The sequence below is a fragment of the Eschrichtius robustus genome, chromosome 8 (genome assembly GCF_028021215.1).
Source record: "Eschrichtius robustus isolate mEscRob2 chromosome 8, mEscRob2.pri, whole genome shotgun sequence".
NCBI classification, from domain to species: Eukaryota; Metazoa; Chordata; class Mammalia; order Artiodactyla; family Eschrichtiidae; genus Eschrichtius; species Eschrichtius robustus.
This window is the reverse complement of record NC_090831.1, coordinates 54,395,528-54,412,570: the sequence shown is the minus strand read 5'-3', so window position 1 is coordinate 54,412,570 and position 17,043 is coordinate 54,395,528. Positions and strand designations below refer to the sequence as shown.

General features: G+C 45.3%; 1 protein-coding gene across 1 annotated transcript; it reads left to right on the top strand.

The window, feature by feature from the left end:
• Positions 1–11,508: 11,508 nt before the first annotated feature.
• On the top strand, positions 11,509–15,999 carry IL6 (interleukin 6). Its single transcript, XM_068550513.1, has 5 exons — positions 11,509–11,653; positions 11,822–11,997; positions 13,096–13,209; positions 13,974–14,120; positions 15,398–15,999. The coding sequence occupies exons 1-5, from the start codon at positions 11,548–11,550 to the stop codon at positions 15,566–15,568; spliced, it is 714 nt and encodes a 237-aa protein (XP_068406614.1). The 5' UTR covers positions 11,509–11,547; the 3' UTR covers positions 15,569–15,999.
• The last annotated feature ends 1,044 nt before the right edge of the window (positions 16,000–17,043 follow it).

Genomic DNA, 17,043 nt, shown 5'->3' with positions numbered 1-17,043 from the left:
TGACTCCGCGCTTCCACTACACGGGGCGCGGGTTTCATCCCTGGTCGGGGAACTAAGATCCCACATACCACGCGGCAGGGCCAAAAAAAAAGATCACGGGAAATAAGAACATTTTGTTTATCAGTGTATGTTTGGAGTATTTCTGGAAGGAATCACCAAAAAAAAAAAAAAACAGTAGAAGTAGTTACCCCTAAAGAGGTAAACTAGTTGGCTCAAGTGGCGTGGAAGTGACTTCTTTTTCACTGAGTATCCTTTGGAACCTTTTGAATTTCATGCCATGGCTATGTGTTATGCAAAAAAAAAAAAAAAAAAGTAAAAATATAATATTTTAAAACAAAGTGAAATCTATAAGCCACTTTGTCTTTATTTTCTGGTGGCCATTTCTATTTTTTTCACTGTCTTCCTTCTTTGTGCTTTGTCTACCTTGATCCTTGTCTCTGTTTCCCTTCTCTTCCCTTCTTTCCCTTGCCACACCTCTGTTAAATACAACAACAACGACAACAAAAAATTAGCATCTGCTGACAATTTAGTATATACCAACAACCCTGCTTTACGGGTGTGACTTCATTTAATTCCCACAACCACCGTGAAAAGGAAAGTTGTCTTTGCCGCAGTCTACAGATGAGGAAACTCACGCACAGGGAACTGAAGTGCTTTGCCCAAAACCATGTGAGCAGTAAATTGATGGGGCTGGGATTTAAACCAAGTCTGTCTGTGAAATCCATGCTTCTTTTAGTAAACAGTACTGCCTGCAATATGAAACAAATATCCATCCATATATATTTTTAAATTGTTGGTCAAAGTATTATAGTCTTTGATTTAAAAATCAAGTGTGGGACTTCCCTGGTGGTCCAGTGGTAAAGAATCTGTCTTACAATGCAGGGGATGCAGGTTCGATCCCTGGTCAGAAAACTAAGATCCCACATGACGTGGAGCAACTAACCTGGCGCACCACAACTAACCTGGCGCACCACAACTACTGAGCTCGCGCGCCTCAACTAGAGAGCCTGCATGCTACAAAATACAGAGCCTACGCACTCTGGAACCCGCACGCCACAACCACAGAGCCCACGCACCCTGGGGCCTGCGCAGCACAACTAGAGAAGAGAAAACCCACACGCCACAACTAAAGAGAAGCCCACGTGCCATAACGAAGAGCCTGCGTGCTGCAATGTCTCAACGAAGATCCCGCGTGCCGCAACTAAGACCCGACACAGACAAAAGTAAATTAAATAAATAAATAAATAATAAATATTTTTTAAAAAATAAAAATCAAGTGAGCACAATATTTTATATGACTTTTAAAAAGCACACCTACAAAGAAAATTTCACAAATTAAACTGTTTTTTATTTCTAAACACTTGATGATTATTTTTGACAAGTCATTTGAAAGGAGAACTCACCTCTCACTCACTTATCAGCCCTGAGCACCTAGTGCTTAAAACTGTGCTATTCACTGGCATTGAAAGATGAAGCCCTCAAGAAATTCTCAGTCATTCCTGGTCGCGGAACTAAGATCCTGCAAACCGCGTGGTGCAGATGAAAAGAAAGAAAAGAAGGAAGGAAGGGAGGGAGGGAGGGAGGGAGGGAGTGAGGAAGGGAGGGAGGAAGAGAGGGAGGGAGGGAGGAAGAGAGGGAGGGAGGGAGGAAGAAGGAAGGAAGGAAGGAAGGAAGGAAGGAAGGAAGGAAGGAAGGAAGGAAGGAAGGAAAGAAGGAAGGAAGGAAGGAAGGAAGGAGAAAGAAAGAAAAGAAAGGAAGGAAGGAAGGAAGGAAGGAAGGAAGGAAGGAAGGAAGGAAGGAAGGGAGAAAGGAAGGAAGGAAGGAAGAAAGAAAGAAATTCTCAGTCAATTGCAGAGAAAGCAATAGTAATGTTTATCTGGCCCCTCTAATGTGCCAGGCAGCCTGCTAAGCACTTTACATAGGTTCCAACAACTGTACAACAGAAGGTACAATTTCTACCCAACGTTTTGTAAATGAGAAAAATGAAGCCTGGATGGTCAATAATTTCCCAGCTGACCACAACTTGTAGAACACAGAACAGTAATTTGAACCCAGGCAGTTTGGCTCCAGAGCCTGTGCCATCACGACACTGCCTGGAAACTGATCAGTACAGTAAATGACACTGCAGTAGAACCCAGAGGAGAACCCTCACTATTCCTGGAAATGGGTCAGCAAAGGCTTCCCGGAGGATCAAGGCATGGTCTGAGTCTTAGTGGAAGTTCAGAACAGAGAGACGTCATGGCATCCGCAAGATGTCATTCTACCCTGCACTGAAACTGTTATGAAAAGACTTACATCCTTTGGAGAGAAAGGGAAAATTGTAGCCTAGAGCCTAATGTGACCTGCCTGGGAGCTGTGCCATGTAGTGAAACTAAGTTTCTGTCAGGGAATTTTATGTTTTACTCAATATTCTGAAGTTTGGCTATGACACAGTCAAGTATCAACACGTTCCAGTCATCAGGCGGGTTCTGTTAGAAGGCAGTAGGGGTTGGATTTAATGGCACTGTTTGTTTTCCTAACGCAATGTCCTAGAAATATGCAACAGAACTGTAGCAGAGATGAATCAAAAGAAGGATGCAGTACAATAAGATGCAATGCCAAGAATAACAGTAGAAGTGATTCCTTGTGATTCTGGTAGTTAAGAGCAAAACTTATGACATAAGCAGCAATCTTTGGGGACCCTAAGAATGTTTCAGGGCTTTCTTCATCCTGTCCACTAAATGCCCCAGAGCAAGAATCTTGATTCATCTGCTCTGGTCGAGATGGAACAGTGACAAAGCAGGGACCTCTAAGCCCATGGGCTGCCGCCTTGCTGTGTCTAATTCTCTCAAAGTGACCAGTCTTCAGTCCCTAACTTGGCCATGGCTCAAGAGCCTGGCTCAGGGTCTGCCCTGATCCACTAAGGCATGTGCCAGTATCTGGCTGGGGAAACACAAGGGTATCTAACTCTGTAGAACAAACATTCTGCCCTGTGCACATCTTTACTCTCCCAAACTCAGCTTGTAGTCTGTGTCAACTTGTTCATAGATACAGCAGCCTTCATCTGGGGACATAGGAGCAGCATGCTTTGACCAGAACAATTTCTTTCCTTAAAAAGCTTTATGGCCAATTGCCTTTGAAATGTAAGCTTAAATAACCTTTGCTATATGCCTTCCCTATACTCCCTACATAGTACCCATATAATAACCAGTCTCTAGATTGCGTTGATTTTGGCCTTTAAAATATCATTCTATCCCCTTAGGCCCACAGGCGGGCTGGAAGATATTTAATAACTAGTTTTCTGGGGGCCCTGGTTTCTAGCATTTGCCAATTTCCATAGTGTAACCAATACTGCCCTGTCTAATATAAAGCTACCAACAGGAATCACTGAAGGCAGAGTTCGGAGGAGAGGAGCACAGTTGGCTCCTTTGAGGCTGAACCATCACACCTCTGCCTGGGCTCCATGCTGTTCTTGCGCTGAGATGGTTCCTCAACAGCCTTCAAACCCACCTTCCCTCTCCAATTCCCTGGGGACTTCTGCCTGTTCATTAAGATTAAACACTTTCATTATGTCACTGCCCTCCTCAAACTATCTTCCTTGGCTCCCTATTCCCTTCACTTCCCCCTAGCTTTCAGAACCACCCTCCATAATCTTGTCTACAAACAAGGATTGTTAGGCTTAACCAATAAAAATACAAGATGCCCAATTAAATCTGAATTTCAAATGAACAAGGAATACATTTATAGCATAAGTATGTTCCATGCAATACTTGGAATATATTCATACTTAAAAATAATCTGTCGTATATCTGAAATTTATCTGGGCATCCTGTATTTTACCTGGCAACACTACACCTAACCTAACCACCACATTTTACTTCTCCCAAACACCAGGAAGCTTCTTCACAGTTCCAGGAGCCTGCATGATCTCAGGTATGTCATTTAATGTCTCTGAGTTTCAGTTTCCTCATCCATAAAATGAAGCTAATAATTGCCAGTTCTATAGAGTGGAATTTAAATGAACTAATGTGTGTAAAGCATCTAGGCCAGTACTTAGCATTCAACAAATATCTGATTGACCGCCCCCCCCCCCACCATGTCAATCCTCAATTACTTGAAATACCTTAGAAGGAAAACTATACTGTGGTTACGGAATCCAAGGGCCAGGAGTCCTCCTAGGACATCACCCTGTATGTCCAAACTCTCCCAAATAGGTGCTTCTGATTGTATTTTTAAAGAAATCAGCAGCAGAGGTTGGGGTTAGGGCATGCTGAAATACCCAGCAGCAGCCAATTCCAGCATCTCAGAGTCCGCAGGAGAGACCAGGGCTGTCTACCTCTTACCCAAACACATCCCCCAACCATCATCAAGGGAGGGCATCTTCTTTGCGGTAGGTCTAACTTTCAGCTCCCACAGGAAATGCAGTTTCTTTGCACAAGCAACACAATCCCAATAGGTAGAAACACAACCAGAACTGGAGTTGGAAAGGGGAGAAATGTTGCAAGACTATAAACACCTTATCAAGATGTACATTTTTCTTTCTCTGTAGAACAGACCCCTGTAAGGAATCTCAAGGTACTAGGGGAAATGAGCCACACAAGATGAGAAGAGATGATGACACCATCACCTTTGACAACTCCCCAGGCATCCTAAAACCAAGAGCAATGAGCTACTGATCGATGCCCTGCACAAGGGCCAACCGCAGCTTGGCTATGTCAAATTACCAGAACCAGATGAAAAGCAAGCACCAGTTGAACTGCAAATTTCACTTTCATGATGCCAAATAATCAGCACAACTTACTGATTTACAGATTATGCTAATCCACAAACAATTGATAAGTTAACCCCCTGGGAAACTCAGTGAATGTTTTAAATACATCTTATCCCCATTAAGATATGAACTCTTTTTCCAGGGAACAGGGAACAGTGTGCATCTGCAGCAGTCATCAATAAACCTCACTTGATGTTTCCCTTCTCAATTCTGACTGGTTTAGCTGTAGCCATTGTTTACATCATCTCTACTCAGAGAATAACCCAGAATGTTATGCATTCAAAGCAGTATAAAAAAAGAAAAGCAGGTTATAAAACACTATGTATGGTATTTTTCTATTTCCCATACATTGATAGATGTATAACTATCAATGTATAAATGACAAGAGTGATTACAGCATAATCAATGATTACCCCTGGGTGATACGATTATTGTGCAATTTTTTTTGGCCTAACTCTATTTTCTCAATTTTCTACATTGAACATGTATTACTTGGGTAATTTTTTTTAAGTTAAAAACAATTAAATTGGGATTTCCCTGGTGGCGTAGTGGATAAGACTCCACGCTCCCAATGCAGAGGGCCAGGGTTCGACCCCTGGTCAGGGAACTAGATCCCACATGCGTGCCACAACTAAGAGTTCGCATGCCACAACTAAGAAGCCCTGGAGCCACAACTAAGGAGCCCGCCTGCTGCAACTAAGACCCGGCACAACGAAATAAATAAAATTTTTTTAAGTTAAATTTTAAAATATTGATCTGTTCCTGCTTATATGATAACTAAGAAATCTGCTACCTCCTTGCATTGATATGTCTGGGCTTTGGCGTCTTCCAAATCAGTTTAGTCTGCCTGAGGCCACCAAGATCCAGGGCATGTCAAAATGGGTGGCACCCCAACCAACCACAACAGGTCTTTGGGTGTGAACTAGAAGACAGCATCAGACTTTCGGACTTTCAAGAACTATTTCTTATTTAGAGTCTCCCACTCCTATAGTTCCATTAAGAGTAGGCTCTGGATTATTAAGCATAGCTAATGTACATCCACGTAATCGCAGAATGCTGGAGGGAGGAGGGAATTTACAGAAATCTCTCTAATGGAGCCCTGAGCTGGGAGAGTACTTTGCCCCAGATCCTCCAGTTGGCCAAAGGATTTTGCTGGTAGCAAAAAGCCCCAAGTTCCTTTTGAATCCTGCAATCTAAGACAAGCCAGGAAGGCCAGAGGGATCTTTACACGTCTGGCCAACAGAGTGGCCGCGCAGTATCAGATGGAAAAAGGCCAGAACCTAAATCTCTTCTGACACCTAACCGGGGCCACAGTGAACAAATTTAACACAGAGAAAGGAATATATATTACAGCCTCTTTGCTGATTGTCCTTGGACAAGAGAATCTGAGGCAGTTAGCAGCAATTGCTTAAGTACCGAGACTCCAAACAAACCTCTGGGGATGCAGTCTTCCTTTCTAAAAGTTCATCACCTCCCAAGAAAAGTATCACCAAAATACAGTTTCAAATGCCAGAGTGGAGAACACCATTTCCATCCTGATCACTCGCCAAGCAAACAAGTATAGTAGATCACGCCTTTCCTCCTGTCACCACCTCTCACCCGCAGGAAAGTAGCACATAAGAAACATGACCTCCAGAGTGGGCCATCATCCCACGGAGTCCTTGAGAGACACAATACTTGTGCTCAGATACAGACCACTGTGGAGACCCCCACAGCACAGGGGGAGCTACAGGCCTGGCAGACCAAAGTGACAGCAGACCACAAGCCCAGCTTCCTGAGTCCCAAGGCCTCTCTAAGGCCACAGTGAGGACAGCACCCCCTGGAGCTGTGGCTGTTGTCTGCAGGTCAAGGACTCTGCACTACATTTACTCACACCTATACGTAGGTACATAGAACTCAATAGCTTGAAGAAATTACCTGTGATTCTTTGACCTGCTTACCTGGATCTGACTTCTTCTGTAATATTTTTAATCAATCCAGGTGGACCTTCCTTCAGGAATAATAAACCCCAATGGCCCAGTTACAGAGTGTTCAACATGTCCAAAGCATATCATGGAAATTATTCCACCATGAAGACTAAAGAAACTTTCCCTACCTTCATGGATTCAGCTTGCTGAGGAGAACACCCATGAGGTGTAGTTCAGAGAGACAAAGACCTTCTCTTTTTTTGCAAATAAGTAGCCAAAAGGGCAGGGAAGAGAGGTAAAATACGTCATAGCCAGGCCCGCAGAATCCCCTGGTCTTACCATTACTTGTGATGCTTTCAAATGGGTTATTAGTACCTTAATTTTGAGGAAAAAAGAGTGGAAGGAACCAGCCAGTGGTTTTGCATGCTTACTTTCTGTCTATGACACTGAACTCAAGAGAACTGAGACCTTTGGAGAAACCAAAGATGGTTCAAGTGACTCAGAATAAATTAACTCAGTGCTCCTTGCTGATAAGTTGAAGTTTCCTAACTGTAAAGCAGAACCAGCAGCCACCAACAGAGAAGGCCTACCCCACAGATAGAAAAGAGATAAAGCACTGAAACTCAGCCAGAGGGAACCTCCCCAGCCCTGCCACGCAGGATGGTGGGGTTCCTTCAGGATCAGCCAAGTAAGATGGCATCACCAACCCAGCTTCTTGGGCACTCTCTTCCAGGCCTGGAGACCAGAGGAAAGGGGACCTGGGGAGAGGGCTGGTCCCCAAGGAAGGGGAGTCTTCACTGTTGTCCCAGGAGAAGCCACTTCCCTACTAAAATGCATGGGATTTTCCACTTCAGCAGGAGACGGTAACTCAGCACATAGCAAAACAACGAGGGCACAGGACAGATGACCTCCCTGCACAGCTGTGGATCAGAATCCCAGCACAGCAGTCATGCCCCTTCCTAACAGAGGGAGAGCTGCACCCAACCCCAGCACACCTTTGCCCTCCAAAAAGCTGAGGCCAGACCAAGAAGTCTCTGGGAACTACAAAAGGACATCAGAGCTGAGGTTGTGAGGGCCGGGACTGAGACTGGGCCAGCCTGGGAACTGCCCAGAGCTTTGGTCTCCAGGCCTGGCTGCCCTCCAAGAGCAGCCAGCCCTTTCCAAGTAGACATACCACATGTCCCTAATATTGTCTCTCCAAGTAATACAACCACTTTTCTCAAAGCAAAGACATTTCCCAGAGCCTTACAGGCCTGGCTGATATCTGCTGAGTAGGACTCAGTCCCGGAAGGAGCTGTTAAATAATCCACTGTTTCAGTTTATAGACTTCTTATGACTTAGTGACAAGTAAAACAACATTCTGACAGCAACTGCAAGTTCCCTAGCACCCGGTGACTTCTCTTTTTCTTGGGATACTCCCTCCTGCTAAATCGCAGAACCAACCCACCCCTACCCACCGGAGTAAAGACAGAGGAGTGCAACCCCACATTTTAACCTATGAGATGTGGACATCACCTCTTCTTCTGAGAGCTTAACACTAATTGGAAGTTACTTTATCCCCTTCACCTCGAATGCAGTGACGGACTCTCTGAACTGGACTCCACAACATGTAGGAGGGCAGTCATGGGCAGTAATTCTAAGGAGCACAGACAGGACCAGCCAGCCCTAGATAAGGGTAGAGGAAGCAAAGCTACCTTGCTTTTCCTTCTTCCTCCCCAGATACTCCCATTTGTCAGGCCTCTCTTGGTCTCAGCTGGTAGTCACTTCAAATTACTGATGGTGCAATCCAGTAGTTGAGGTTATTAGTTAATCAAGCTGACAGCATGGCCTTTCCTGGCCATTTGTACATATTAAAATATGAGGGATGAGCTCTCCAAGAGGAAAATCCACTGAGATCCAAAGGAAGGAAGCTATCATGGTGGAGCTACAGATGCTGCATTAATGCTTTGGAGCAAAGGAGAGCCCTTTTCTCCCATAAGCAAATGCCAGCCCAAGGCCAGGATGCTAATAAAGACCCTAGATGCTAGCAATGTGCAAGGTGGTGGCAGTGTCCTCCCATCTCCCCACACACATGCATTCCTACCCTCACACAATTTGCCCTTTCCTGGTTGCCAGAGCACAAGATCTGGGATTAAGTCAGGCCCCCTCACACTCGAGGGCCACGTTCAAAATTTTGAATAATGATGATGACCATGGACAGGGCAGGCTGGGAGCTTCTGTCATAAAAACACTTAGCAGAAAGCCTTGAAAACAGTGTAGCAGCAAGACACAAGCTGGGCTCATTATCTAAATTGAGAGACCAGGTTTGGGGGTCTTAATGTTCTTAAAAAAAATAGAGAGAGAGAGAGAGGAAATCACTTCTTTTTTCTTCATCTTCCACTTAACTTTCAGCAAAACATGGAGTCTCCTTTCTTCAGAGGAAAAAAGACTGGGAGACCAGCTGACCACTGCCATAGTAGTCTGGCTCATTCATAAGCAAGACTCCACGTGGACTGCCTGACAGAGCTGAGCTGGAAGAGTTTTCTCCAAGGCAGAGACCCCAAGCCTAGGAATGTTACAAAGAGCAAGTGTCAATTGCAGGATTACTATGCTCCAGGGATTTTTCACACGTCATCTCTCTCAGTCTTCACCACAGCAATATGAGAAGAACTGCTATTATCCCAGTTTTATAGGTGAGCAACCAAGGGCACAGATCCTTGGGGTTTCTTAGCCAGGGTCAAACAGCAAGTGGCAGAGCTGGGCTTTAAACTCAAGCTGTGTGAACTCAAGAGCCCGTGCTCTGCCATGTGCCTGCCCATAGGGAATGGCCTAGGTGGCATCTAGACAATGGGAAATTATAGTGTGTATATCTTTGTGCACAAGTGTGTGTATGTCTACACAATATATAAACCAGTAATGTAAATACAGAGGTGAGTACCTAGGTAGCCAAGAAAACCTTACCCAGATTAGGGTAACAGAGGATTTAGCTGAAAACACCGTGGGTCAGGTGCTACCACTGGGGAGAGGAGTTGGAAAGGAAGGAGACTTACTTTTCCCTGTATGCCCTGATGTTCTGTTCAAACATTTTATCAAGCACATGTACTTCCTATTTTTAAAACATTTAACTGAAAAGAAAAATCTGTATGTTGTTGAGTCGCTAGGTCTTTGAAATTTACTGAGTCGTATTTTCTAAAAAATAGAAAAGTGAGAACAAGCAATCCCACACTACAGAGGCCTAGCACATGCATGGCAGGGGAGCCAGAGAGGTGGCTTCGTTCAGTGCAGGAGTCTTGGCTGCGGGTGTCCGAGTTGCTCAAGACCCAAGAGCACTAAAAGCGAAACCATTCAGCCAACCTCTCCCATTTTCATTTTCAAACTCAAAACCCTGCTACCACCACCGCAGGACCTGCCTCTCCGTTTAGAAAGTCAGGGAAAGAATGAATGACCTCACTGTCCCCAACAGGCAGGTCCCAACATGTTGTGCGCAAAACAAAACTTGAGTAAATCAATTCATATTTTAAATACCCTGGCTGAGGTCCTTGTTTTAGCAATCCTGACAAGATCCTCTTTGCAAAGCAAAGAAGCTGATTGTGATGTTAACACTGTGTTTTGTAAACAAAACAAAAAAAAAATTTTTTTTTTTTTTTTTTTTTTTTTGGTGCCATACAAGGGTCCTGGTCTCAGCCTGGAACCAATCTTCTGAGCGAGCTGTCTTGGTGTTCCGGAGACTGGTGGGGCACCCTGGTATAGAGTCCATTTGCATGAAACCAAGGACCCTCTTGTAAGGACCGAGGAAGCCCGTACAAGTTCAACCCAAATTGGAAGGCTGAGGCATTGGAGGGGAAGCCTGATTCCGAACCTAGAACCCTGTTCTACAGGTAGATTCTTCTCAGCCGCTTCTGGATTCAAATCAAGTCATACAGCAGGGGGGTGCTATGAACACAAGATCCAGAAAATGCCACAAGGTCCTCCTTTGACATCCCATCAAAGAGGTGAGTAGTATTCTCCCCACTTCTGCCCTGAACCCAGTGTGTGTGTCAGTAAACTGAGGACTCCAACAGAACCCGCCCAGGGTCCTCGGGGCCCCCCATGGAAGCAGGATCACCCTGTGGCCAGTGGAGGGGACAGCACCGGCACTACAAGACAACCCCCATGGCACAGAGATCAAAGTCTTCATGGGGAGGATCCCCAAAAGGCCACTGGGGAGTGAGCAGGGCTATCGCTGACCTGGCCAAAGGCAGCTGGAGCAGGTGAGGAGGAAGACGGCAGATGCCACGTGGTGGCAAAAAGGAGTCATTTACGTATGCACCCACACTGCACCTGGTGACTCCTAGCGACTAGTGCACGAGATTCGGGGGCAGTCAGGCGGTTCTGCAACAGCTGGTCACGGCGAGAGCCCGGAAAAAAAAGTACTGCAGAGGGCTCGCAGTATCTTATTTGTAACCCCAGGCCGGTGGGCTGTGGGGTGGTCTGAGGAAACTCAACTCAGGTTTTTTACAAATACCAATAAACTGCAATACTAAATCCCAGCCAGTTAATCTGGTAATTAAAGTATTTTTTAACCATAGTCAGCCTTAGCACCCCCCTACCCCCGCCACAAAACTTCGTGCATGATTTCAGCTTTACTTTCCTTCTCAAGACATGCCAATGTGCTGAGTCACTAAAAGAAAAAAAAAAAAAAAACACGAAGTAAAGGAAGGGTGATCCAGCTTCTGAGGACTAGCCTTGGTAATGACTTTTTTCCCCTGGTTGTGATTCCTGTGATGCTAAAGGACGTCACATTGCACAATCTTAATAAGGTTTCCAATCAGCCCCACCCGCTCTGGTCCCACCCCCATCCTCCAACAAAGATTTATCAAATGTGGGATTTTCCCATGAGTCTCAATATTAGAGTTTCAACCCCCAATAAATATGAGACCGGGGATGTCTGAGGTTCAGTCTGCCCTCGAGCCCACCAGGAACGAAAGAGAGCTCCATTTGCCTTCCAGGAACCCAGCTATGAACTCCCTCTCCACAAGTAAGTGAAGGAAATCCCTCGCCCTGGAACTGGCTGGCAGCCGTGCTGGGCCAGGGAGGCGGTGTGTATCCGCTGCCGTGAGGGCTGGCGGGCGGCCAGCAGCCAGAAGCACAGCTCCCCCAGCGGTGCGGTCTGCTCACTGGCTGCTCTCCCTTCCCTCCGGCACAGTCGCCTTCTCCCTGGGGCTGCTCCTGGTGATGACTACTGCTTTCCCTACCCCGGGACCCCTGGGCGAAGATTTCAAAGATGATACCACTTCAGGCAGACTACTCCTCACCTCGCCAGACAAAACTGAAGCTCTCATTAAGTACATCCTCGGCAAAATCTCTGCAATGAGAAAGGAGGTAGGTAGGCTCGCCTGAGGGTGATGGAGGGCCTGTGTGGGCATCTATCCTTGGATGTGGATGGGGCCTCCTGCACTGGGAGGTCTTTGTTGGGTTTGGAGGCAATTTAGGTTTGAAGCCAAAGGGGCAGACTGTGTCCTGTAATTTCTCCTCTGCTGCTGGTCCCAGGTAGTTCCTTTTCCTCTTGGAGAATCTACAGTGGGGCTGGGATCCATGCTCCCTGGCCCATTCTCAGCTCCACACTTGGTGTGAGCTGAAGGTCACACTGCCTCTCAGGATTTCCTTTTCCATAACCAAACAATAAGGTCTGTCAATCTTTCTCGTGTTTCAGACTTCGGGAGGATGAAAAATCACCACCTGAAATGACTGTTCAGCTTCTCAGTACAGTCACAGTTCTTTTAGGTGACGCCAGCTCAGTGGTTAGGGATTCCCCAAAGTCATTCTGGCATATAAGATGCATATCTGATAGCCCACTGAAGTGGCAAAATCGTAGGTACGTTAAAGCAGCTCCCAAGCTTTAAATGTAAGGTGGTTTGGCTCTGCTTTGGTAGAAAGGGAAGAATACTGGAGAAGGGATTGGGAGCCCCAAATCTAGTTCTGGTTCTGCTGAACAAGCTTTGTGATCTGGGGCAAATTCTCTACCACCTCTGGGCCCCATCTGTAAAATTAGGGAATTGGACTAGATGATCTGAAAGGTCCCTTCCAGCTGGGACAGTCTATGGCTCAAATTATATTCACCCAATTATCATCAAAATTCCTGTTGTTTATTAAGTACCTACTATGTGCCAGGCACTTTATATAAATACTATGTCTTATCCTCACAATAAACTTACAGGGGAGGTATTTCATTATCCCCAACTTGGAGAGATAGGGACACTGAGACTTGGAACAGGTCATAAACGTGAAGTCACAGGTGAGGCTAGAATTGAAGCCAAGTGTGCTCATCTCCTGTAGACCTTGCTTGCCTGGAGGCTAATGGATTGTGACTTCACTTCTCTTAGAGAACTTCCTGGCCATGAGGGCCAGAGGGCATCAGCCCTCTAGTGGTGTTTTCTTTAGGGGCACTTATACGATAACGGTTCTGATATTCTTTCCCAGATGTGTGAGAAGTATGACAAGTGTGAAAACAGCAAGGAGGCACTGGCAGAAAACAACCTGAACCTTCCAAAAATGGCAGAAAAAGACGGATGCTTCCAATCTGGGTTCAATCAGGTATGAACGCAGTACGTTCAGTTTTAGCTACTCTTTAGTAAAAAGTTCTCCCGCTTGCATGCAGTGTCTGTATACATATAGACCAGGCAGGCAATAAAGAAGGGGATAAATGTGAAGCGCATCATGTAAACCTCATGAGGAGGCCAACTTAAACGCTATTAAAGGCAACTTATTTTTGAACGACTTGGTCAGAGATAGCCCCTCTGTGCTGGAATTTTCACAACAGTCAAATGTTAGGAAACCCCACAGGTTTAGCTAGTTCATCCTGGGGAAGTTGGTCCAGGGACCTTTCTCCTCTTTGGCTGCCCTTGGCAGGATCCAGGCCTGCCCTCCCTGCTGAGGTCATTCTCTATACCCTTCTCCTGCCAGACAGTAACATAACCTCCACTGACTTCTGATTATTTCGTAAAAGGAGGTTTCAGCCCTTTATTTCATAAAAGGAGCTTTCCGCCCGACATTGACAAGGGCAGGAGTGCAGCCAGAGGGAAGAGCATTATGGAGAGAATCAGAGGAAGGCCCCTTGCCACAATCTAGCATCTACTGGGCTTTGGGGAAAATGAAGTGGTGCCTCTCACTGTCCAGATATTAAATGGGGCAGCTGACGCTGTCCTTAAACAACAGGTCTCAAAACATGATGCTTAAGAAGTACTTGAAGTTCCCTGGAGGGGCAGACGGAGAAGTTATTGAATTAGAGCAATTTTAACTTTTAAAATGGATTATGTCTTCCTAGCAATAACCAATTTTCCCACCATCTTTCCTCTTAGGAGACTTGCTTGATGAGAGTCACCACCGGTCTTCTGGAGTATCAGATATACCTGGACTACCTCCAGAACGAGTATGAGGGCGATAAGGGAAGCATCGAGGCTGTGCAGATTAGTATCAAAGCACTGGTCCAGATCCTGAGGCAAAAGGTGGGTGTCTTCTCATCCCCTCACTTGGCTCAAAGAAAGCAGCCTAGACAACTCGGCAGTGCAGAGCCAGTTCAAAAGAGATGGCCGTGTGTGAAGGAAAGGATCTGAGAAATATTTCCTGATAGTTAAAACTTTTTCTTTTTGCTCTCTTCTGCAAAAGACATCAATGACTGTATTTAAAACTCTGTTAAATGGGGAGGGTTTTAACATCAACTTCTAAAAGCTTAAGAAATAAGAAAAAAATACCTGTAGAGGCAGAAGGAAGCACATTCAACCTCACATAGTGATCCACAGAACAGAGCAAAGAGCACAAAAATTATTTTAATATTGCCAATTGACATTCGTGTTACTATGGTAGATTCAACTCCTTTCCCTTACTCTTTTGCCAAAGAGTTCATGCAGAGAAATGGCTAACGGCTGAAAGAGGAGGTACCAAGAGCTTTGGTCACTACCAGCTAGCCATTCAAATGCCACATGGTGGAGGCCTGATGGCACAATTTGTGGATGAGCCAAAGCGCAAAGAGAAGGGCCCTGGACGGAGAAGCAGGCACATGGGTGCTACTCCTGCCTCTGCCTTTTCTAAACCAGGGCTAAACCAGGTTGCCCTAAACCAGGGCTTCTCCCACTTTAAGGTGCACACGAGCTTCCTGGAGGATCTTGTTAAACGGCAGAGTCTGATTCAGCAGGTCTGGGGTGAGACCTGAGACTCACATTCCTAACAAGCTTCTGGTGATGCTGCAGTGCTCCAGGATCACACTTGGAGGTGCAAGGCCTTCCACAGTTACTTAGCTCCATGTGAGTGGGTCCACTGAAAGGTGCTGCCCAGTCCTCTTCACGCCCTCAGAGCAGTGGACTCTTAACAGATGCGGGATGAACGGGTGAGAGCAAAACCAGAGAAAAGTACTAGAGTTCCCTGAAGAACCCATTAAAATGCCTTTAACTAGAAGTTCTTCATTTATCTATTGAATTCCGACTATGTGCCAGGCACTGTTTAGGATAACAGAAGACAAGTAAGATACGATGGCTACCCATGGAATGCTTATGGTCTAACGGAGACAGAGCAGCAAAAAGATTAGAGCTCAGCTGCTGTGAGCGGGTCCTAAGCTCTGTGGGCTCAGAGGAGAGGCACCTCCCCCTATCTGGGCGAGTCAAGGCAGGTGGCCCCAATCCGCTCCTTCACCCCAATTTGAACATCTTCCCACAGGCCAGAGTATCTCTCCACTGCAAAAGATTTGTTCAGTATTTAAACAATTCCTTTTGTTTTCTGTTCCCCTCAGGTAAAGAATCCAGATGAAGTAACCACCCCTGACCCAACTACAAATGCCAGCCTGCTGAATAATCTGCAGTCACAGAACGATGACTGGATGAAGAACACAAAGATTATCCTCATCCTGCGAAGCCTTGAGAATTTCCTGCAGTTCAGCCTGAGGGCTATTCGGATAAAGTAGCTGGGGCACCTAAGATTGCTGTAGTTCATGGGCATTCCCTCCTCTTGTCAGAAACCTGTCCACTGGGCACATAACTTATGTTGTTCTCTATGAAGAACTAAAAGTATGAGCGTTAGGACACTATTTTAATTATTTTTAATTTATTGATATTTAAATATGTGATATCGAGTTAATTTATATAAGTGATAGATATTTATATTTTTATGAAGTGCCTCTTGAAATATTTTATGTACTTGTTTTGAAAAAGTAACATAAAAATGGCTATGCGGCTTGAATATCCTTGTTGTTTCGGAGCCAGATCATTTCTTGGAATGTGTAGGCTTACCTCAAAAAAAATGCTAACTTATACATATTTTTAAAAGAAATATTTATATTGTATTTATATAATGTTTAAGTTGTTTTTATACCAATAAAGGCCTTTTTAAAAAAAATTAGCAACTAAACCTCTGTGTGTCCTGTGAAGCTTAGTATAAACTAGTTTCCATCGCTACCACCACCACTAAAAAAAAAGGTGCAGTCACCTGGAGAAAGATATGATTGAACACCTACTGAATGTCAGGCACCAAGCTAAACGTGTTGCACGCATCATATTTAATCCTTGCATTTGCATACTTTTTTCTGGATGTGGGAGAGCGATTCCCTCAGTCAGCAGCTGGAAGGTAAACCACAGATTTGAAATCCAGGTCTACCTGCCTCCAGGCTCCCAACTCTTAAACTTTAGGTCACACTACCCCGAAGGGAACTGACAGATGATGTAGAAAAATCCCAAGACGATACACAGAATACATTTAAAGATGCAATCAAAAGCCTTTAACATGGTGCAACCACTTGCAGAAGACACAGCAATGTGCAAGTTTCCAAATAATAACTAGAATTTCCGCCTCTCTCCTCTGGGTTCCTCAAACACTGCACAGACCTGTCCATCACAGCACTGACCACATTGTATCACATCTTAAAATGGGTTGATTTTTCTTTCCAGCCAGCATGGGGGTTCCTCAAGAAGGCAGACTCTATTGTATTCATCTTTGCATCCGGAGCCCACGGCCCAGAACCCGAACATAGGAGGCCCCAATAAACCCTTGCTGAATGAAGAAACCACACATAAATAATCAAATCTAAGACACGTCCGTTCTTAAGGATACATGCTGTTGGTCAATGAGTGGGGAAATTACAAGTACTGTGCACTTATGAATCTTTATCTTAAGGAAAAGCTAGCAAGACTTGGGAAGAAACATTCTAAGACCTTCCAGAGGAGGCAGCGACTAGTCGGCGCCTGTGTACCTCCCTCCATTTTCTTTCCCACCAGCAACATTCCCTGTCTGCCTTCTCCTCTCACCCCCGCTGAGAGTGGTGGTGAGAGAGACAATCTGAGTCAGTGCACATGGCCCTCCGTCCCACATCAGCGCTATGCTGGGAATTTGGCAAAGATTTCCCCTTTTAAGCCCCAGCCATATAAAAGTTCTGTCTTCTAATAA